At 43.7% G+C, this 23,442-nt stretch overlaps 1 protein-coding gene across 2 annotated transcripts in view; it reads right to left on the bottom strand.

Moving 5' to 3' along the window:
- CFAP36 (cilia and flagella associated protein 36) overlaps positions 1-23,442 on the bottom strand; it is a 381,823-nt gene that overhangs the window by 322,044 nt on the left and 36,337 nt on the right. For both annotated transcript variants that reach the window (XM_069234356.1, XM_069234355.1), the window contains exon 3: positions 9,646-9,747. In XM_069234356.1, the coding sequence (XP_069090457.1) occupies positions 9,646-9,747 (102 nt within the window). The remainder of the gene's footprint in view (positions 1-9,645; positions 9,748-23,442) is intronic.

The raw sequence follows: 23,442 nt of genomic DNA, 5'->3' as shown, positions 1-23,442 counted from the left end.
CCACCAGAAAAGTTGTTACCGAAGGTAAGTAACTCGTTCTTCTGATGGATACAACTACCTGTGGATTCCTCACCTAATGAATAGAGTCCCAAAGCAGTACCACGCCCGGCGGTGGGTGCCTAAATGGTCAAACCAAGAAATCCTGCAGCACTGACCGTGCAAAATGGCCGTCCCTTCTAACCTCAGAATCCAAACAGTAATGTTTTGCAAAAGTGTGAAGGGACGACCAAGTTGCGGCCTTGCAGATGTCGACCACAGGAACACCTCTGGCCAAGGCCGAAGTGGCCGACTTAGCTCTGGTGGAATGAGCTCTAATGCCCTCAGGAGGATCCTTCTTTGCCAAAGAGTAACAGATTTTAATGCAAAGAACAACCCACCTGGATAGTGTTCTCTTGTGGACTGCCTTTCCTCTCCTCTTGCCCACGTATCCAATAAACAGCTGATCCTCCAGCCTGAAATCCTTTGTTCTATCAATAAAGAAGCTCAACGCTCTCTTTGGGTCCAGACGGTGCAGTCTTTCTTCCTCTTTGGAAGGATGAGGCGGAGGATAGAACGTGGACAAAGTAATTGCCTGAGCCAAATGGAAGGGTGAAACAACCTTCGGGAGGAAAGCAGCCTTGGTCCTCAACACCACCTTATCCCCATAAAAAGTTGTATAAGGGGGCTTTACTGATAAGGCCTGCAACTCACTCACTCTCCTTGCTGATGTTATAGCTATCAGGAAGACTGTTTTTAAAACCAAATACCTTAAGGGGCAAGAATGCATAGGTTCAAAAGGGGACCCCATAAGGAAAGTCAGGACCAAGGACAAATCCCATTGCGGCATAACGAATGGCTTTGGAGGATATTTATTTAGAAGACCTTTCAGGAATCTGATAACAATAGGGGATTTAAATAAAGATGGTTGGTCTGGAAGACATATGAAGGCTGACAAGGCTGATAAATAACCCTTAATGGTAGCCACTGCACAACCTTTCTGCGCTAGAGACAGAGCAAAAGACAAAACGTCCGATAGATGAGAATGCAAAGGATCAATCTGCCTCTCTCCACACCACGCAACAAATTTAGACCATCTATTAGCGTAGATAGATTTAGTGGAGTGTCGCCTGGCCGCTAATATAACATCCACTACCTCAGGCGGGAGAGAGAAGGAACTCAGGTTGCCCCGTTCAATCTCCAGGCATGTAGGTGCAGACTCTGGAGGTTGGGGTGTAGAACCTGCCCCTGCGACTGCGAGAGGAGGTCTGCCCTGAAAGGGAGACGGAGCGGTGGGCACATTGAGAGTTGGAGAAGGTCGGAGTACCATACCCTCCTTGGCCAATCCGGAGCTATTAGGATGACTAGAGCCCGGTCCTGGCGAATCTTCCTCAATACTCGAAGAATCAAGGGTATGGGAGGAAACGCGTAAAGCAACTGGCCGCACCAGGTTATTTGAAACGCGTCCCCCAACGCTCCCTGCATCGGATACTGGAGGCTGCAGAACAACGGACAATGCGCGTTCTCTCGAGTGGCAAACAGATCTACCCGAGGAAACCCCCACCTCTGGAAGATTAAACGGACTTGATCTGGATGGAGACGCCACTCGTGGTCTGCCGAGAAATGGCGACTGAGACTGTCCGCACGCACGTTCAAGACTCCGGCCAGATGGTTTGCTATCAAGCAAATCTGATGGTCCTTTGCCCAGGACCATAGTCGAAGAGCTTCTCTGCAGAGAAGGTACGACCCCACTCCTCCCTGCTTGTTTATGTACCACATTGTGGTAGTATTGTCCGTTAGGACCTGTACCGACTGACCACGAAGGGAAGGGAGGAAGGCCTTGAGAGCCAGACGTACAGCCCGTAACTCTAACAGATTGATGTGAAACATCTGTTCCTCTGGAGACCAAAGACCTTTGATCTCCAGATCCCCCAGATGAGCTCCCCACCCTAGAGTGGAAGCATCCGTTATAACTGTGGCCACTGGTGGCGACTGCTGGAACGGCTTTCCTTGTGAAAGATTGTTGCTTGCAATCCACCACTTCAAATCCACAGCAGCATCTCTGGAGATCTTGACAGTACCCTCTAGATCCCCTTTGTGTTGAGACCACTGCCTTCGGAGGCACCACTGAAGAGCCCTCATGTGCCAGCGAGCATGCGTGACCAACAGAATGCAGGAGGCAAAAAGACCGAGCAGACGAAGGACCTTGAGGACTGGAACTACCGCTCCATTTTGAAACATTGGAACCAAATCCTGAATATCTTGAATCCGCTGAGGCGGAGGAAAGGCCCGACCCAATGTTGTATCCAGTACTGCCCCTATGAACAGGAGGCGCTGAGAGGGCTCTAGGTGAGATTTGGGCTCGTTCACCGAAAAACCCAGGTCGAACAACAACTGGGTTGTTGACTGCAGATGATGCGACACAAGCTCCGGGGACTTGGCTTTGATCAACCAGTCGTCCAAGTAAGGGAATACTGCTATCCCCTTCCTTCTGAGTTCTGCCGCAACCACCGACATCACCTTCGTGAAGACTCGAGGTGCTGAAGTAAGACCAAACGGAAGGACCGCAAACTGATAGTGTTGCGATCCCACCACAAACCGGAGATACTTCCTGTGTGACTTGAGTATCGGGATATGAAAGTAAGCATCCTGCAAGTCGACAGACACCATCCAGTCTTCCTTGTTCAACGCCAAAAGCACCTGTGCTAGGGTCAGCATCTTGAATTTTTCCTGCTTGAGGAACCAATTCAAGATCCTCAGGTCCAGAATTGGTCTCAAACGACCATCCTTCTTGGGAATCAGGAAATACCTTGAGTAACATCCTCGACCCCTTTCCTGCTCTGGGACCAACTCCACCGCGCCCTTGGAAAGGAGGGCTTGTACCTCCTGTTCTAGCAACAGGAGGTGTTCTTCTGAACAATAAGAAGGGCGGGGCGGGATGAGGGGCGGGAACCGAAGGGTGTAGCCTTTTCCCACAATACTGAGAACCCAAGTGTCCGTTGTAACAGTCTTCCATTTGGTGAGAAAATGCTGTAATCTTCCCCCTACAGGAGAGGAGTGAGTGGGAAATGGTGGAAGCCTAAGGCTGCTTCCCCTGCTGCACCCGCCAGAGGATGAGGAAGAGGCAGAGTGCTGCTGAGAGGCTCCTCTGGTGCGGACCCTACCTCTCCCCCTGAAAGATCTATAGGGATGGGAAGAGGCAGGTTGCTGATATCTTCCCCGAAAGGAAGAGGAGGAAGAGCCACGCCCAAATCCACGAAACCTCCTGAAAAATCTGGAAGAGGCCGTGGAAGAAGGAGCTTGGAGCCCTAACGACTTAGCCGTGGCCCTGCTTTCCTTAAAACGTTCCAAGGCCGAATCAGCCTTGGCTCCAAACAGTTTGTCCCCATCAAACGGGAGATCCAACAATGTGGACTGTACATCTGCAGAAAAGCCCGAGTTACGGAGCCAGGCCTGTCTCCTTGCCACCACAGTTGTGCCCATTGCTCTGGCTACCGAGTCGGTGGTATCCAGTCCCTTCTGGATAATCTGGGTCGCAGCAGCCTGGGCATTTGAGACAAGATCCATAAGACCCTGGGGAAGCTCTGTAAACGATGAGGAAATGTCATCCATCAGAGCATGAATATACCTCCCCAGGATACAGGTTGCATTGGTGGCTTTTAACGCCAGACTACAGGACGAAAAAATCTTCTTCGACTGCGCCTCTAGCTTCTTTGAATCTCTGTCCCCAGGCACCGTCGGGAAAGAACCAGGCGCTGACTTGGATGAACAGGAGGCCTGCACCACCAAGCTCTCCGGCGTAGGGTGCCTAGATAGAAACCCAGGGTCAGTCGGAGCCGCCCGATACCTCCTGGCCACGGCTCTGTGAACTGCTGGGGAAGATACCGGCCTCTTCCACACCTCTAACACCGGATCCAGCAGAGCGTCATTAAATGGCAACAGAGGCTCCGCCGCAGCTGAGGCCGGATGTAGCACCTCTGTTAAAAGGTTTTGTTTAGCCTCCACCACCGGCAAAGGCAGGTCCAAAAAACTAGCTGCCTTCCGTACCACTGCATGAAAGGAAGCAGCCTCCTCAGTATATTCTCCCGGGGACGAAAGATCCCACTCAGGGGAAGTGTCCAGCCCACTGGCCGACTCCAGTCCACGCAGCCCATCACCCGAGTCCTCTAGCTCTCCTTCCTCCAGGGCTCGTTGGTACTCCTGCTCTTCTAATACACGGAGAGCACGTCTCCTGGAATGAAGTCGTTGTTCAATACGCAGAGTCGACAATGCCTCCGCCGAAGTCGAAGATCGGCGCCGATCTTCAGAAGCCACCGACGCCGCGTCCGGCGCCACAGGTAACTTCGGCGCCGACAAAAGAGCAGCTGAAGCAGATGGACCCACCGGAGTCACAGGCCGAAATCCCGACGTCGACGGAATGGAAATCCCCGGGGCCAATCCTTCTGAAGCCACCGGAGCGGCCACCGGCGCCGACACTGGCGCCGAGCCCACGTTCCCAAAAGGGAGAAAGGGCATAAAGGGTGCCGGCTGAAGAGGCGCAGGATCACCCAAAGAAAAGGCCAAAGGCCCAGCCGGAGCACCCCCTGGAGCCATCTGTTGGAAGATGGCATACATCGCATTCAAGAATGCGGAACTATCGGCTCCAGGGGTGGGAAAAGCCGGATACTGAGGTGCCTGTCTCGGAGGCGACCCCGACGCCGGCCTCGACGTCTGCGCCGGAGAAAACACCTGAGGCTCCAATACCTCAATCACCGACGCCTGTCCAGGTGAAGTTGGAGACGCCGGAGAGGGCAACGGCGTCGAAGGATGCGGCGTAACCGTGGGACTGATCTCCCATGTCCTTCGGCGCCGATCCGAAGACCTGGAACGAGTCTCCTTCGAATGACGCCGAGATTCTCTACGGCGCCGGGAGTCTCGATGACGCCGATGTCCTGGAGAAGAAGACTTCTTGTGATGCTTCTCCTTCGATTTAGCCATAAACAGCTTCGCCTCACGTTCCTTGAGGGCCTTTGGATTCATGTGCTGGCATGAATCACAAGTCGAGACGTCGTGGTCGGAGCTCAAACACCAAAGGCAATCGGAATGAGGATCCGTCACCGACATCTTGCCTCCAGACTCACGACAAGGCTTAAATCCAGACTTTCTCTGCGACATTATTACCACAGCGAAAGACTACGCAGCAAAAATACACTGTAACCAAAAAAGTAACAGTTGCTCCCTCGAAGATAACCATTTCGAATGCACGGAAAAAAGGGAACTGACGTCCGCACGTCGTCGAGGACCTCTTATTGCCTGTATGACGTCAGACGGCGTCGCATGGGCTAGAGTGACGTCCTCGTCGACGTGCAGAGACTAGTAAGAAGATTTCCGTCGAATGCTGGCGCCATGGGAGTATTCATTAGGTGAGGAATCCACAGGTAGTTGTATCCATCAGAAGCTCAGATCAATGAAAAGAACCGACAGTTATGCCTGTGCAAAAAAGCTAGGGCCTTGAAAGGGATAATCCTTAACCCTAGGAAATGAGTACGCAGAGAGGGGAGGCATGGATGGATGTAGGGAATCTGCAGCTAGATAGAGACTCTACCAGATAATGCGTTACAAAAGGGAAGTAACTTGTTCATCTGATAGAGACTTCTAGCTGTAGATTCCTTACCTTTAGAATAGATACCAAGCCATAACCTCCTTGGGGTGGGCTGTGGACAAATTCACCTCAAACTAACAAGTCCTGCAGGACCAAATGGGCAAAGTGCCCATCTCTGGGGACCTGAATGTCCAGGTAGTAGTGTTTGGCAAACATGTGCAGAGATACCCACATTGCAGCCTGACAGATGTCCAGGACTGGTTCACCTCTTTCTAATGCAGTGGTAGCAGCTTTGCCCCTGGTGGAATGAGCTCTCCAGAGGATGCTTTTTGGCAAAAGCATAGCAGATGCTTATGCAGAGAACGACCAAGTGCAAAATGGTTTGTTTCTGCAATGTCCAACCTTTCTTTCCTCCCAAAGGTTGGTTGACGTTTTGGCCCAGGTGAACTTGGGTAACCACGATAGGGAGAAAAGAGGCACAACCGTAAAGCACTACTCTGTCTGAAAACATGGTGAGATACGGAGGTTTTGACGAGTGAGTCTGCACCTCACTCATCCTCCTAGCAGATGTTACTGCCACTAAAAACGCGGTCTTGATGGTGAGCAGCCGGAGGGGACAGTTGTGAAGTGGCTCGAAGGGAGCGCACATAAGATATGTGAGAACTAGATTTAAGTCCCACTGAGGCATGATAAAGGGTGAAGGAGGAAACATACGTACAAGCCCTTTAAGGAATACATTTACAATAAGAGATTTGAATAAAGAAGGTTGATCGGGCAGCCGAAGAAAAGCTGATAAGGCAGAAAGATATCCCTTGAGTGTGACTAAATGCAGAGCCCTGCTGGGCAAGAGACACGATAAAGAGAAGAATATCAGAAAGAGGATCAATAGATATTTCTGTAAAATAATATACAAAGTGTTTCCAATGGCAGGCGTATATCGTCTTGGTGGAGGGACACCTGGCTGCCAGAATAACTTTACAGACTTCTGGAGGAAGGTCGAAGGCTGTCAACTGGCACCGCTCAATCTCCACGCATGAAGGCACAGAGTTGACAGTTTCAGGTGGAGAACCTTCCACGGCTGCTGCGACAGAAGATCTTCCCGAAGGACCAGCCTGATTGGAGGACCCATGCTCATTTTGAAAGCTTGAGATACCAGACATTCCGTGCCTAGTCCGGAGCCACCAGAATTACTTGGGCCCAGTTGTTCCTGCTCTTCTTGAGAACTCTGGGCGTAAATGGTATGGGTGGAAAGGCGTACAGGAGGCCTGAGCTCCACTTGTGACGAAAAGCGTTGCTGAGCGACTGCCGCCTTATAGACTCCAATGTTAAATACTGCTGACATTGCGCGTTCTCTTCAGAGGAGACCAGATCTAACCAAGGCTCTCCCCACTGCTGAAAGAGTCCTTGTGCCACCTCCAGATGGAGACGCCACTCGTGATCCACTAAGGTTCGATGGCTGAGTTTGTCCGCCCAGACATTCAGTGAACGAGGGTTATGCCCTGCTGTTCCAGCTATGTCCAGAAGTGCATGGCCTCTTGACAAAGGGCCTACTGCCCTGCTTGTTGCAGTATCACATTGCGGTAGTGTTGACCATGAATACCTGCACTATCTTCCCTTTGAAAACAGGAAGAAATGCCTTAAATGCTAGTCGGATCGCCCAGGGCTCTAGTAAGTTCATATGGAGTTTGGATTTTGCTGGAAACCAGAGACCTCTGATCTCCACCTCTCCCAGATGCCCCCTCCCCATCCCAGAAGTGATGCATCTGTCGCTACTGTAAAATCTTTTAGGGAAAGGGAGAGAAACCTACCTCTGACCCAATAGGGGTTAAATACATACCACTGCAGATCTTTCGCAGTTCCCGTTTATATCTGAACACCCGATAGAGCATGCAAGGGTATTGCTCAGCAAACGTTCTGGGTTCCTAGCTGACTCCTGGAAATTCTAAGTGTAAGGAATCTGCAGCTAGAAGTCTCTTTCAGATGTAGGAATACACCCTCATGTCTGGATTACGGGATTGCTAGATGTCGGCCAGTGCCAGTTTTGGATCCAGGAAACAAAATATATTTGTAAACAAAACATCAGAAGTCATTTGATGTTTTAGTTATTGACATTCTCTATTCAAGTGCATACAGGTCTCAGGAAGACAGCAGTGAGGATGGTTTAAGAGTTGGTGTCGAATAATAATTTAGCATCAAAGGAATGATCAAATGACCCATATAAAACAGTTCGGAGCACAGAAATCTTTATTTTCTGTTTCGCAATAAAAAAATCACAACACTTGTTTTATCTAAAGGAAAAGGAATTTGCAGATGATGAGTAGCTTCTCACCACATGGTGTGGGAGCTGAAGTGCTAAACAGACAGGGGAATGGTCTTTGAATCCCTGAGGGACAGATAATGTTCTGCAGCCCAACAGTAGCTGTTTTTGTGAAAAAAGCCAAAATAGTGATGTAGATACCTTTTACTTCCAAAGACTGATTTAAATGTATACAGCATTAAACTCATGTTGTAATAATCCCTGCCATCAGATTCTCATTGGCGTCATTTTGATCCAATTTTGTTGGCCAGGCAACTTGAACTTGTGTAGTCAGTAACTGTAATGTTTTTTTTTCCTGTTATTGTAACACATGCAATTTCCTGTGGGGAACTCTTGTTTCTCAGGTCAACCAAAATATTATGCTAGGGATTACTCAAAGAAATCTGTTTATTTATTGAGATCTAGATTTGTTTGACTCTATGAAAGCCCAGTCACAACTCACATCAAGAGAGCGGTCTCACCATCACCTCAACATACCAAGATAACAATATGTTTACTGCTTTTTAAACTGATCTTCTGAATTTGTGCCCCCTAGCTTCTTAGGCAGACCTTTCCATTGCTTTGCCACTAGAAGGGAAAAAGAATGACCACCTCTTCTGACCAGCCACACTCTAGGAATGAAAAGAAAGAAGTCCCTCATTAGAGGAACTCATATCTCTCTTGGCAAAATATTCGCTGAATCTGCTGCAAAGGTAGAGAGGACCCTTTTAGTGGATGGCTCTGAAGGTGATTAACGAGGCCTTAAAAATAACCCTTTTATTCATGGGTAACCAGTGGAGCTTTTTTTAGTCCAGGTCATATAGATTTGTTTTTTATTGACTTGATTGGCGAGCTGCTTTGTGGGTCTGCCCACTGTGGCCTGAGGGTCACAGTGTGCCCACCCTGTCCCATATATGGCTTTTAAGGGGAGCATGCACTATGTCCTGAAATGACTGCCGCAACAGAATGTTTACTCAAATCTGTGGTTCCATGAAGGAAGGAAAGGCTCCCTCATTCAATTTTGTTCCATTTATTCTTGGGTTCTTGACTTTGCAAGGACTTATGGATCACAAATTGTGAAGATATCAAAAACTGTTAACCCACTCAGTGGGTTCACGCCAAACCAACAAAGGCATGCTTTCTGGAGTAAACGCTTACTTTAATGCCAAGTTTGGTGTAAATCTGTGCAGCAGTTTGACCTGAAGGCACAAGCAAAATTTCCTATTGGAATTAAAATGGGAAATACAACTGTTTTTAACCCCGGTAGCTTTTTATCCCCTGCAAGGATCTGCATGAAATTGGCATACATGATCTCTGCTGACTATGCCAAATGACTGCCAAATTTGGTGTAACTTTATCCAAGGAGTCAAAAGTTATAGGTAAAATATCAAATAGGTTTTCAATGGAAACTGCAGCTGCATCGTAAGTACAAAAAGGCTACTACCTCTGCATAATTTTAAATATATATGTATATACACGAAAACCCACCCAATACTAACTTGCCCAACAAATGCTGTGATCATGATGTTACTCTTGACGCAGTAGATGAAATCACTGGTGACATTATACATCAATTATTTTTTATATTATGAGTGATATCTTTAGGGATAAACTATGATTTATTTGACTGAATATGTGTTATTATTTAATGATGTGCTGTTTTGTTAAAATTTTTATTGCTCTATCGGCTGAGAATATTTAACATTAATAACCAGAAGAGCGTATATTCAACAAAGACAATAAACATTACTTGCAAACAAACCTAACATATGCTATTTACCAAATACTTTACCTGTGAAGTGTGTGACTGTGCAAAAGGAGATGTTAAAGCCTGCTGAAACTGTTCTTCACTAATTCCAACATCTAGAAGATAACTTTCTAGTAGCTTCTCAACCTAAACAAAGATAACAGTATTATATTTTACTATTACAGTAAGTTGATACAGTTCTGAAACAATCTTCCTTTCTAACTACATTTTACATAACTGGAGACATGCAAAATATAAGAAGTATAAAACAAACAATACATTTATTATGGATAGTTCCTTATTTGATTTCGTCGTCATAATCCACTTGGTAAATATGCTCACATTGTCCACAATGCATTGTCTAAATGCAGTGACCCATCCTCAGTGGAAGCAAGTGCCACTATAAAAGGCAAATATACAAACAGTGGGTAGTAAATTCATGTAGTAAAAATATGACTTTTCTAAGGTAGATTTCATCTCTCTTTTTTCTGAAACTGCTCAATGGCTGATAACATCAACAATGCTTTGTTATTAGCAGTAGGGCTGGTATCTCCTTAAGATAATGTTTGCTTCTTCCCTTGCCTAAACGTGCTTCCCTGGTTTTCTTCATTGCTTAACAATGCATAAAACAAGGTCGAAGAACAGCAGGGGAACCTGCAGCACAAAAACTGATATACCACAGTTTAGAACAGGTTACCACACATTTGTAAATACTAAAAATACAATATATATTAATATTCATCTCAAAACTTAGTAAGGGAAAGAGGAGAAATGTATTTTGTGCTTACTTTTTTGTTAATCGAATGGTAAAATACACAAGCCAACACACGCCATAGTGTACTGTATTGCGGAGTGTTGGACTTGGACTTTTTACAGGGTCATCCCCAAACGTTTTGCCCTCCTCCTCCTATTTTCTGACCTCTTTTTGTTGGCTTTATGGCTCTGAGCACTTTATCACTGCTGATCAGTGCTAAAGTGCATGTGCTCTCCCTTCTAAACTAGGTATGACTGGCTTACACATGAGTTGCACATTTTATTTACCTATAAGTCCCTTGTTCAGTGGTATCCCTTATACACAGGGCTTGTAAATTAAATGCTACTAGTGGGCCTGCAGCACAGCTTGCGCCACCCACAGAAGTAACCTTTCAAACTTATCTCAGGCCTGCCACTGCAGGGTCTGGAACTCCACTTTTACTACGTGACCCCTAAGGTAGGCCCTAGATAGCCCTACGGGCAAGGTGCTGTGTATGTAAAAGGTAGGACATATGTCTTTATGTACTTCATGTCCTAGTGGTGACAAACAGCCCATGTAGTTTCTCACTACTGTGGGCACTGCTCCTCTCATAAGATTGTATTGGAAATGCCCTAACATATGTCTAAGTGGTATTGTCTGATCTATGAGGGGTGGCATAGGCATGTTTGGTATGGCTGGAATGGAAGTGGGAAATGTTGCTTACTGCTGTAGGCGGATTTTTTTTTATTACCATTATAGAAATGCCACTTTTACAAAAAGTGAACATTTCTCTGTGCTTATGACTTTGGTGTTTGGCAGCTTGCCTCCAATCCACGTCTGGGAACACAGTAGCCTATATATTTACCTGACTACAGCTAGCTTTTGCAGAGTACTTATAACCTGTGTGATGTTCTGACAACTGCTTGTGTAGCAGGGTATTACTGATACATGTTGTGTTTGCTCGAATGATGTTTTATGAAAGACAGTTTATTTTTATATAACTTTTTGTTGTGTCTCCTTTGTGGTGTATTTATTGTGTCACATGTGCTGTGCTAACACTTTACACATTGCCTCTGGGATAAGCTTGACTGCTCGTGCCAAACTACTAAGGCGGTAGGCAGGGGTTATCTTGGGTGTGTAACTCCCTTGCCCTGACTAGGTTGGTGGTCCCTGCCTGGCTGAGGTACCTACCCAAGCTAACCAGTAACCCAATTTTTAACACCGAGGTAATACGTTTTCTATTATAAAAATATATTAGTAGTAAGAATTATGAAGACTAGGAGAAAGGGACAAGTAGAGGTGTGGTTCACAGAGGTTGTGACCAAATACAATAAAGAGGTAAAGGCCCCGATTAAAAACCAAAAGGTCTAATAGGGGAAAAATGATGGGGCTCAGAGTGCCTAGTGAATAGCAACATACCGAAAAAAATGAAAGAAAAAAAGTCAGAGCAATGGGTGGCTAAGTGAAGAACGTAGGAGCTGATCTTATCTCAGTGCCAGGAGCAGCAACAAAAGAGTCTGTTTCTAGTGAGCTGCTGCCAATAATAAATGAGTAACAGTGTTGTAATAACATTGTTGGTGCTTTCTTTATGGACGCTGAAAGTCAGTAATCAGATGGAATATGTATATTGTCCTACCTATGTGTCTTGTCTACAAATAGTACATTTTGATAGTTTAGAGTAGAGTTAATCATAAGGTTCATTGTGCTCACTTGTACTGGACACACAAGTATTTTGACTAATTTGTAATAAAGAATTGCCACAATACCAAAACGTTTCACCTGATCATGTAATACATATACTACCTCCTCCATTGCCACCAGATGTCAATTTACCAATTGTGTTTCCATTTTTGCCACTTTGGCCTTTCAATATGATTCGTTTTTTTGTTTTTTTAAAACAGAAAAAAATACAAAAAAGAGCAAGAGAAAAGCACACCAGGGAAAAGAAGTTTGAATGGAAAGCACGGTTATGTGGAAACAATCTAGTATACAATGAAGTTGAACCTAGGGTCTTTGCAGTGTTGACTCGCAATCAACAGTCTTTACCAAGTGTTCTTCATTGTTTTATCAGAATCTCTTAACTTTATGGTGATCTAACTATGTGCTGCCAGAAAGGAACCCATGGAAAAGGTGATTCTCCAAAATCAAGGAAACATTGATCAGACTTAGTACCTGATTTAGATCTTGGCAGAGGGGAGTACTCCATCACAAATGTGACGGATATCCAATCCGCCATTTTACGATCCCATTACATTCTATTGGGATCGTAATATAGTGGACAGGATATCGATCACGTTTGTGACAGAGTAATCTGTCCGCCAGACTCTAAATCAGGCCCTTAATTACTACCAAGTGAACAAGTTGTCATCATTTTAGTTTCCGGGTTCCTCAGTAACTTTCCTCGTGATCAAACTTTTCAGGTGAAAAATTGTCCTCTGCTTCAGGTTTGTGTGTCTGAAGCTTTTAACCTCTTTGTATGATAGAGTAGAAGTCATAAATTATAAAAAATAAAAGTGTACAAAATGAGGAGGTTCAGGATCTATCCAAAATTTTGCAATGTACAAACGAGCTACCATGACTGCAATGAAGCGTAATTCAGTATGACATTTATCATCAATTTCCAGTGAACCTAGTATTATATTTGGGATGCTTTGAGTAATATCGCTTTGGGTGATATTGCCCCGCTTTTTGGTAAGCAAGGTCCAAAATCTATTGAGTTTCTGGCAACTGATAGACCATCTGCTTCTGCTAACCCACACCTGGGCAATTCGAATAGCTCCATTATCACCATTTAAATAATTGTCTGGGTGCGTAATATAACATATTTAAAGAATGTTGTAGCAACAAATGTACAACCATTCGAAACTCAGACGCAGCACACAAAAAAAAAAAACTATTTAAAAGTAGTTACTGTCACATTAAGATGTTTACATGTTTAGTTTGCTATTCCACTGAGTGACCAGATCTTCCTTGTTATTGACCATTAGAGCTTGCAATTCCAAAACCTTTTTCAATCGTTGAGGTATGATGGACCCTAGAACATACTATAAACCATATTATTTTCTGATCTGAACATGCATACCCTTCAGAGATGTGTAGAACACATTTTACCACATTAAAGAAAAGAGGCATAATATGATTTAGGCTGGAGGTAGTCAATTTTAATAGGGGTGAAGAATTTCTTGAAATGTGAGCACGGCGAACAGATGCTCATACGTAAACTGTTTTGATCAGATTATTTACTGAACTGAACATGCATAACCCTCAGAGATGTGAAGAACACATTTTACCACATTGAGCAAGAAAGGCATAATATGATCTTGGCTGGAGATAGCCATTGTTAATAGGAGTGCAGAATCTGTTGAAATGTGAGCACAGAGAACAGAAGCTCACATGTAAACTTGAAATGTGTGAATTGGGGACAGAATCTGGTATCTGTGGATTTTTATGTGCCTGAAAACATTTTTGAAGGCTACTGAAGTAATGACTTTGGTTCCCATGGTTTGTGTAGCAATTGATGTTCAGCCTTGAACCACACAGATGTAAGTTCAGCCATGGTTTTTTTTTGGTTTGCATAAATATACCACCTACTTCTGGTATAAAATTTCCCAAATCATGGACAGGTATTTGGATTTTCCTGACAGCAATGGTCCATAACATGATATGATTTTTAGTTTCAACACATCACATTGTGACATTTGTTAAGGTGTAAATACTACTTCTGTTAGAGGTGCTGGGTAGAAAATGACTGAAAATTAACCATATAAATCAATCAATGCTCTAGGACAAACTGAGTTTATCTTGCAGGAAATTTACCTTTTCAAGAGAATTTTTGATGACAGGTTAAAGAGTCTAGGTTTTGTGCTATCCCCCAAGGATGTACAGATCTCTCTCCTTTATCACACATATTTTATTATCTGTTTGTCTCTTAACATACATGTAATGCTATCTGTATTTAACCACCGACTCCATTTTGACCACTGACTCCATTTTGTGCTTAGCTTAGCTTCAAACGCTGTCACATTGGTGGCACAGGTATTTTCCCAGGCACAGTTTGTTGACGTGTTTCCACTTTTCTCGCCAGGGAAGGGAACATAATATGTGGGATGAAACCATGATAAGACTGTGCAAGGCTGAGAATGTTTATGGTAGAGAAGGGTACAGCTCAGTCTTGGAAATACACATTGGGATCTGGCCAGTCTCTAGCGTGTTTTTTTCAACACTGATCTGGCACAGCCAGCGCTTGAATTTCACAATTGCTCGACTGGAGGGGGGTTTCTAGAACCTTCCTCCTCAGTTTTTTTAAAGTATATAAGGCGTGGAAGCTTGACACTCAGAGAGAAGGAACTCATCTCTGAGTAATCCTATTGGGGTTGTTCTCTTTTGTCTCGGTTATCGCGGGTTCCGCAGCTTGACATTGGCAGACAAAGGATGATGTTGGGTTCAAGCCCCATGGTGATGCATTTTTAATTCTTAATATTTAGCTTTACTGTTTGTATGCATAAATATACATTGGGGGTCATCATGACCCTGGCGGTCTTTTGACCACCAGGGTTAATGTGGCGGTACATACCACCACATTATGAGTGTGGCGTTACTGCACATGGCAGTATGAGCCACCGGGCCGGAGATATCAATCTCCGACCCTGCAGCCCACAGAGTACGGCAGGCGGCATTATGAGCCTGCTTTCCGCCATGGTTTCTGTGGCGTTAGCATCGCCACGAAAACCGTGGCGGTAGGCCCTACCTGTGAGAGGGAATTCCTTCCCTGTCACCGGTAGCCGGCTTCCCCACCACCCCCCCACAACACACCTGACACCCCCGACCCCACTCCATCCAAACACCCATCCCCACCACATCTCCCGATTCAAATACCCCCCCACCCCCTATGATACACGCATTCACCCCCACCCCCTAAACGCACACATATGGGATGGAAGCAGTGTATTACTATATTTATCAGACAACTCTACGCTGATGCTAATGCGACTATCTGCTTTGGCAGGGAGGGCGAATGCACTGAACATTTTACAGTAAGAAGGGTCTTAAGACAAGGTTGTGTTCTTGCCCCTTTTCTGTTTTCCATGTGTATAAACAGACTGGAAACAGTTTTGAGGAAAATCACAAAGGATATATCCCATTCTTTTGTACTCCAATGATGTGGTTTTAGTGGCCAGAACAGAGAGAGAGAGCTCCAAGGACTAATTGATGATTATATTGCTTTCCTGTCAGACTTAGACTTAAGGGTTAATGAGAGCAAAACATTCACCATGATCTGTGGGGCGAGACCGTTGAAAAGACCCTCCCATTTTACCAAGAGTGTTAAGGTCTCAGAGGCTGCTTCTTTCTCCTATCTAGGTATCCTATTTCACAGAAACTATATAAAGAAAGGTATGCTGTTAAATAAGAGAGCAACTTATGAGAAATCCTTCATTGGCCTGTATTTTCTGTTAGAAATTAGGCTTCAAACATGTTAAAGAGCCATTACCTATTTATGCAAGTAAAAGCTTGGGTATAGCCACCTAGGGAGCAAGCGTTTGTGTCATGGTGGATATTGATGGGATTCAAATGGCTGAAAATATATTTATGAAAAATGTAGTGGCTGTGCCGTACAGTTGCGCCAAAGTGATTTCCTGTGCTGAAATGGGGATGCCTTTTGTAACTGACAGAATCAAACTAGCACCACTGCTACTTTGGCATTCCATTTGAACTAGGGATGAAGCAGGCCTTAAACTGGTTGTAAACGACTGCCTTAGATTAGATGCTGCTCTTGATATTCCATGGTTTGCTTATCTGAAATTTGTCTGAGAGGAGATAGGGCATCCAGACTTATTTAGTTCTCCTGACCTCTCATGTTCATGTATTAAAAAGACTAGACAAAGACAAATATTTTAGGACAAGGCAAAATCGAAAAGATGGGAGGTGGATAAGATTAAGCCAACAGTGATTACGTTCAACTTGGTCCACATGCACAAGGGTTTTCAATATTATTCATCCTTCATTCAGAATAGACATTGCTTGGTCCTCACAAGATTTCGCTTTAATTTATCACCCCTCATGGTTGGATCCCCAGCTAATTGCCACACTTTATAGGATCTGACCCCTTCCCCATGTGATGGTTTATCCACACAGATAAACCTACATATAATGATCTTTTGCACCTTTTATCAGATTTTTAGAAGGACATTTTTAAAGCCATTATTTAAAGTTTTTGAGTTTCAACAGTGCAGACCTGAACTGCTGTTTTTGCAACAGCTACAGAAGCCCTTTGATATGCTGCTCTGTGGCTTCCTTTATTTGGCAGATTTAAAAAATAAAGGAAAAGTGCATTAGCATAAATGCTGTGTTCAAGAAAAGGATTATAGTTGTACAGATTTACTTGTTGGACGGGGCTATTACATGTGTTATTTTCATCTGACACAAGTCTGTGCCTCTGTTTTTCTCCTTCCTAGTTGGGTGAGATCGATTTATGTGTCATTTTAAATTTGTGTTATGTTTGCATTTTCTTAGTGTGCTTTTATGCTACAGAAATATAGCAAATAAAGATATTTGACTAACTGATTAAGAATAATAATCTGAGCCCTGGCGACTGTGCGGTCTATTTGGGGCTCTTTCAGAACTTGCGAAGAAATACGCTTTGTAACGTCTCTATTATACTTTTTCTTCCATAAACATTCCAATAAGTCTTAGATTCGACCTGCATGGCTGGATTTTTAAATCTACTATTTTGATTTCGCTTACACTTATTTTTTAAGTGTGGTTGTAAAATTTTGCTGAGAACCCTGCACATCTTCTATAGTCAAAATTTGTGCTTCTAGTTCTTCAAATCTTTTATTTAATCCCAAAAGCTTTGTGTCTATGGCCTCTAACTTTTGCTCAATTTTCAGTGTTACATCCATGTGAGCAATTTTCAAATCCTTAACTTCTAACCATCAGTTGTTGGAGCAACGTGTAAACTGACTGTGTGGTTGGGGTAGGAGTATGGGTAGGTATGAAATCATTTTGTAAATTGCTCTCTCGTAACTTTCTTATATCTTGAATTGGGAATGGGTCTTGAGAATGAGGTACGGTGTCTTCGGAGCTACTATTCAGATCTTCACTTATATCTCTCAGTTGCCCAGAATTCTTAGCAACATTTATGTCTTCTACATTCTTGAATTGTACTTTTGCTATGTCAGACTGTTCAATCCAATCCTTTTTATCAAATATTTATTTGCATACCAGAGGTACACATAACAGCAGAGATAAAAACACAATACATATACAGAAATCCATTAAAATTAATTAACAATAAACAGCCCATTAAGATAAATATTTATAACATACTTTTCCTTGAATAAAAGGCTAACCTTGCATTAACCAACATGATGTATCCTAAAGCGATAATACAATAGGATTAGACTATTACCTATAGAATTTGCAAAAAAAGACAAAATGAAGCAGAGTTTGCTCCGAGACACCTTCACAAGGGCAGGTGCCCTAAAATGTGAGATCAGAATAACTTAAGTTAAACCGGAGTAGGTGGTGGGCTGTACGTGCCATAAAGCAAAAGAGAAGTGAACTATTCCATCACACCAATTTCCAAGTTACATTGGGTTTCATACCAACTGTTTCAGTCAGAGCACAATAATTGAGAACTGTCACCTTGCAACATTCTAAAATAAAACAAACAAAAAAAATAAACACCTTTTTATCTAGAGAGTTCATCTGAGCAAAAACATAAAATAACTCCGGGTGGCCAAGATCTTTTAGAGCTGAGGCAACATAAGTCTAACCAGGTATTTGATGGCCCCTATCCTGCTGGAGGAATTAATCAATAACTTCTTTAGTCAGCCAACCTCAGGGTGGCCCAAACTGATATCCATAATAAGATAGATGCCAATTAAATGCAATCCTTCAGATAAGCCTAGCTCGCTATGACAAATTAAATTAGAGCTAGCCGGGGGTTGACTCATAAGTCGCCTGCATACATGATTCTCCTCAACATGTAAGGTAAAAGCACTGGAATAGCCCCAAATCCCTGTGCCATAATAGGCAGCAGGGACATGGAGGGAATTGTAAATAGTGATTAAGGGGAGTCAGATCCTTGCGACCTACAGGCCAGGGGAGATTCAAAAGGTCCTGTGCGGTTCATGATAGCTTCAATTTATTCACGGAGATATGAGAACCACATGCACCCGAATGATCAAACACGATGCCCAAATTAAGAAAGGTATGCACTCTAATTAATCACTTTCCACCATATACTACAGAGGGCACACTGCGAGTCTTTAGGCCACATGCCATAATGTGAGACTTTGTGATATTTGTGGTCAAATCTAAATTGGCCAAAAAGTCAACCAGCCTCCAAAGTGTAATAATGGTGCGAGCCATGAGAACCACATCAGCTGCGTAAAGTAATGCGGGGATGGCCACACTGCCTATTCTTGTTACAAAAAGTTTAAGGCACAGTGCTTCTGTTGGGTCCTTCCATTCTGCCTGCATTTTGGACTTTGCTGTGGAACTAAATATTGAATATTGCAGAGCCCTTGTATTCTGTGTTGTCACTTTTAAGGTATCCCCTTTTCCACTGACCTTGTCCGTTGATCTGTATGTAGAATGTTTAATGGGGCTTGGTTTGTGTTGTGCTGGGTAGGCATTAGGAGTTCAAAAGTCTCTGTAACCTCCCATCGATCCTTCTCTATTGAACTTCTTCCAGCAGCACTATGACAATCAATTGTGTCTATCAAATGGGTGTGGATGGAGATGAAGGTATCTGACGTGTTCCCCAATGACTCCATAGGCAAATTTTCTGACAATATCTGACTTAAATTACGTATTTCTGTTTAACCTTAAGATTGACTTTTTCCTATAGTATCCTGCCTTTAATTATCTCTTTAAACCCCCCTTGTTTCTCTGTTGGGCAGGATGAAGGTGGCCTTGCTGCACCCTTTAGATAGTTGCAGCCTTGAAAAGTAGCCTGACTTTTTGATGACTGGTCTGAGTAATTATGACCTTTATAAGCACGATCTGCTTCCTAATTCTTTCTCAAAAGGCAGCTTCCAGTGATTTATTCCAAATTGTTGATCTAAACTTGGTGCGGAGGCTTATTTTTTTTTTTTTACATCCACTGCCGCCACTCATCAAACCTCAAACACATATTTAATTTTCATAATCCCTGCTGCAGAAGAAAAAAGCCAGCATTTACTTTCACTCTCCTAATGGTGCTTATCTCAACATGTGTGACTGGTCAGCTCCCCACAGAATCCGCCAAGGAGAAGACAAATGGGAAATTTCTCACTGAGGTGCTGCACCATTAATCAATCAATCAATCTATCAGAGATTTGTAAAGCGCATTACTCACCCGTGAGGGTCTCAAGGCGCTGAGGAGGGAAGGGGGGAGAAGGTGTGGGGGAGAGGGAGGTGCTGCTACTGCTCGAACAGCCAGATCTTGAGAAGTTCCTGAAGGTAAGGAGGTCTGTGGTCTGACGCAGGTGGGTGGGAAGTGTTCCACGTTTTGGCGGTGAGGTGCAGGTTTTTGAGGTTGTCTGTGATGTGGCGGGGGATGTCCAGGATGAGGTGTGCTGAGGCGTTCTGGATGCGTTGCAGCCTCTTCTGGAATTTGGCCGTGATTCCTGCGTAGAAGGCATTGCCGTAGTCCAGCTTGCTGCTTATGAGGGCTTGGTGGGTATCCATTTGTAGATCTTTCGGAGCATGCGGAGGGTGTTGCAGCAGGAGGAGGAGATGGCGTTGAATTGCTGGGTCATGGATAGTGAGGGGTCCAAGATGAATCCTAGGTTGCGTGCGTGGCTGGTGGGAGTCGGAGTGGTTCAGAGAGTGGCATGTCACCAGGAGTCATCCCATGCGGAGGGGGTGGAGCCGAAGATGAGGACTTCCATCTTGTCAGAATTTAGTTTGAGGCAGCTGCTCTTCATCCATTCGGCGATGGCCTTCATTCCTTCGTGGAGGTAGGTCTTGGCAAAGTCCTTGGTGAGGGAGAGGATCAGCTGGGTGTCGTCGGCATATGAGACGATGTTGAGGATAGTGGGATCGGACGATGTTAGTGAGCGGGCCATGTAGACATTGAAGAGGGTTGGGCTGAGGGACGAACCCTGGGGTACGCCGCAGATGATTTTAGTGGTTCTACCATAGTTCTGGAGTTCCATAATAGTTGTGGGGGCACAAGCAGAGACGACTTTAACAGAACCACACCATCAGCTCAATTTGTTCCATCTCCGCTCCTTAATCATTTATCTCTGTATCCAGCAACGCAGTACCTGCTTGAGCTTCAGCGCAGTGGCGTCCGTGACTTGTAGCGTCCGTCCTTGAGGATTTCCTCTGAAAGTACATCAGAGAATGAGTGGAATGTGGCTGCAAACCACACCTAGCGGCTTTCTCCCCACCTATGTTTCTCAATGGCGGTCAGTGCAAGCTCGGGATCCCAGCTCTCGCGTGAAGCCAATGTGCTGCTCAGGTTTTGAATCCTGCTGTGCTGCAGCAAGAGACTGTGGACATGGAGAAGGAACTCCCAGCAGCTTTAGGGGAGAGCTCCAGAATACCATGATAGATTTAGGTGCCATGACAAGCGGTAGGAGCAAAGCCTATCGGGAACCTCCATCATCATCCCATAGTAAGTTGTTACCAATGCTGCAACGCCTATTGGGAACCTCTGTTTTCATCTCTCAGAGGGCTGCTTCTGAGGGGAATTAATTTAGAAACTAAAAACTACTTTACACATAATGAGTCTATGTCTGTGAAAGCCTCAATATGGGAGGCTTTAAGACTAAAATTAGAGGAGTGCTTATATCACTAAAAGAACACAAATGTAAAAGCAGCAATACAGTCTATTCAGGTAGGGTAAGACGCAGCAGCATATCAACAAGTGATTTTTAAATAGATCTGATTCTTCACTAAAGACCTGGTGACATATGAAGACAAAAATTAGGAATTGTTATCTTCAGCAGTAACTGTTAACATCCAGACATTAGAACTTTTTATTTAGCTAGGCGCTCAAAGGGAAAAATGAATTAACATATGATATCTTGTATTTCGGATCCAAAACTTGAGTCGATTTATAGAGGACATTGAGGGAATGAAAAATTTATTTATATGATTCTGTACCACATTATACCATGAGCCTCAGATAGGTGGATTACATTTCAAGCACCAGATAAATCAGCTTCCCCAGGTGTTAGACTTCCGGCGCTGACACCAGAGGCTGCAGCACTTTCAACCAATTAATCAACCGATTTGTATAGCGCATCTAATTACCCCAGAGGGTATCCAGGCACTTGCAGGGTCGTAGGGACCGAAACTGAGAGTAAAGCGGTAATAAAACAGCCACCCAGTTATAAAACCCCTGAAGCCGATGTTTTTTCTTTGAATTTTATAAAACATTTACATTCTTTCTCATCAAACCTCCTATCCATTCTTTTCAATTTCATAATGGAAGGTGGACTAGTTCCTGGTTCGTTATGTAAGGGCGTGATGATTAACCTCCTGAAAATGGGAAAATCACTTGCAAAGCCCACATCATACCGGCCAAAAACACTACATAACTCAGGTTACAAGATATTTACGAACGTTTTGGCAACTCGCATAAACATTATTGCTCTTTACCCTATTTCAAAAGACAAAAATTATTTTTAATACTGATAGGAACCTAAGCACTGTCACTCACTTCATGTCTGAATAACTTGATGTGGTCACCACTGAATCAATTCCAGCAGGAGTCACTCTGCTAGACCTGTAAAAAACCTGTTCCTCACAAGTTGGAGATTTTTGCTTAAAATATTGGGGACATTTCACTTTCCTCCCCTTCTTGCGCGGTCAGTATCTACACCATATCAAAGGGCATCGGCACAAGTGATTGTCAATAGTCAATCTGCTGGACAAATATGTCTTTGAAGGGGGACAAGTCAGGATTGCCCTTTTCACCTAACCATTGGCTCAATAAATTTATCTGAACAGCACTATTTCAACAACCCTTCGCAGAATTTCCACCCCCCCCATTCGTATATTTTTGCCATTTGTAAAATTTTGCGGGCCAGGTATACTGGGCATGTTTAATTCCCTGATTGTTGCTAAGCCTAAACAACTTGTTTGTTGCACTGTTTCATTTAAAAAGATCATTTGTACAGAAATGAGGCATGCTCTAAACAATGTTTCTTTTCCCTTAATTTGCCAATTTTTTGTTCCCCAGACACTTTTCAGATCAATTGATTTGGACCAATATCCATAGCCTTCTATCGATAACCAGGAAACAAAGGATTCCGAATATATAAATTTCGTATTGGTCAATAACGTGTATATCCTTAGTAGGTGGTACCTTAAAATAATATGACTCAGCATTCTTTTGATTGTGCCCAGAAAAATATGCAAACTTTTCAGAATATGTTTTGGAACTCCCTTGCGGTGGAGTTGGGCAATGTTCCCATTGCGTGTAATTAAATACAGTTTTGGAACTGCTCGCTCTATGTATGAAATGGTGCCCATAATAATTATAGCAAAACATATCACCATAATTTTCTTTAAATTGGTAAACATCTTCGTTTTCAAAGACAGTATAATATTGCAATTCAGTCATCATAGAATCAACTGTTTTCACATCCCAATCATCTGAAACAATGCCTGGTATCACTCCATCATTCATTGATAATTTGAACACATACAGTATTTGAATAACTTCTGTGGGACCATATATATCAAACATTACTTTGTCCCAAACAATCCCATCAGGTATTGGCACTGCGGAAATGTTCACAAAGGATAAGTCTCTTCGGACTTTATGTGAAGAAAAATGTGGTTTCAAAACCTCTTCCACCAGTTCAACTGTTGATCTTTCAGGTAAAAAATGACCATGTATTAACAAAAAAAAGGTAATGACAAAACCAATCCAAAGTAGAAAGGCTAGGACAGTCAAAGAGAGACATAGATAATTCCATGGAAAAATGAAATATGTTTCTTTAAGCCAGTTTGTTAGCTTACGTGTACTTGACAAATCAGCTGTCGAAGAGGCGAATGAGTCTGAGAAATCATTGTTGAAGTCGCCAAAATAACCAGAGGCAGTTCGTGCAAATGGCAGAGCCGTTGTCAGTGGTTGAGTTGGTGTTTCCTGCAGTGGCACACTA

This window comes from Pleurodeles waltl, chromosome 5, assembly GCF_031143425.1.
Source record: "Pleurodeles waltl isolate 20211129_DDA chromosome 5, aPleWal1.hap1.20221129, whole genome shotgun sequence".
Taxonomy (NCBI): domain Eukaryota; kingdom Metazoa; phylum Chordata; class Amphibia; order Caudata; family Salamandridae; genus Pleurodeles; species Pleurodeles waltl.
The sequence above is the reverse complement of the archived record's forward strand: the minus strand, read 5'-3'. Positions and strand labels throughout refer to the sequence as shown.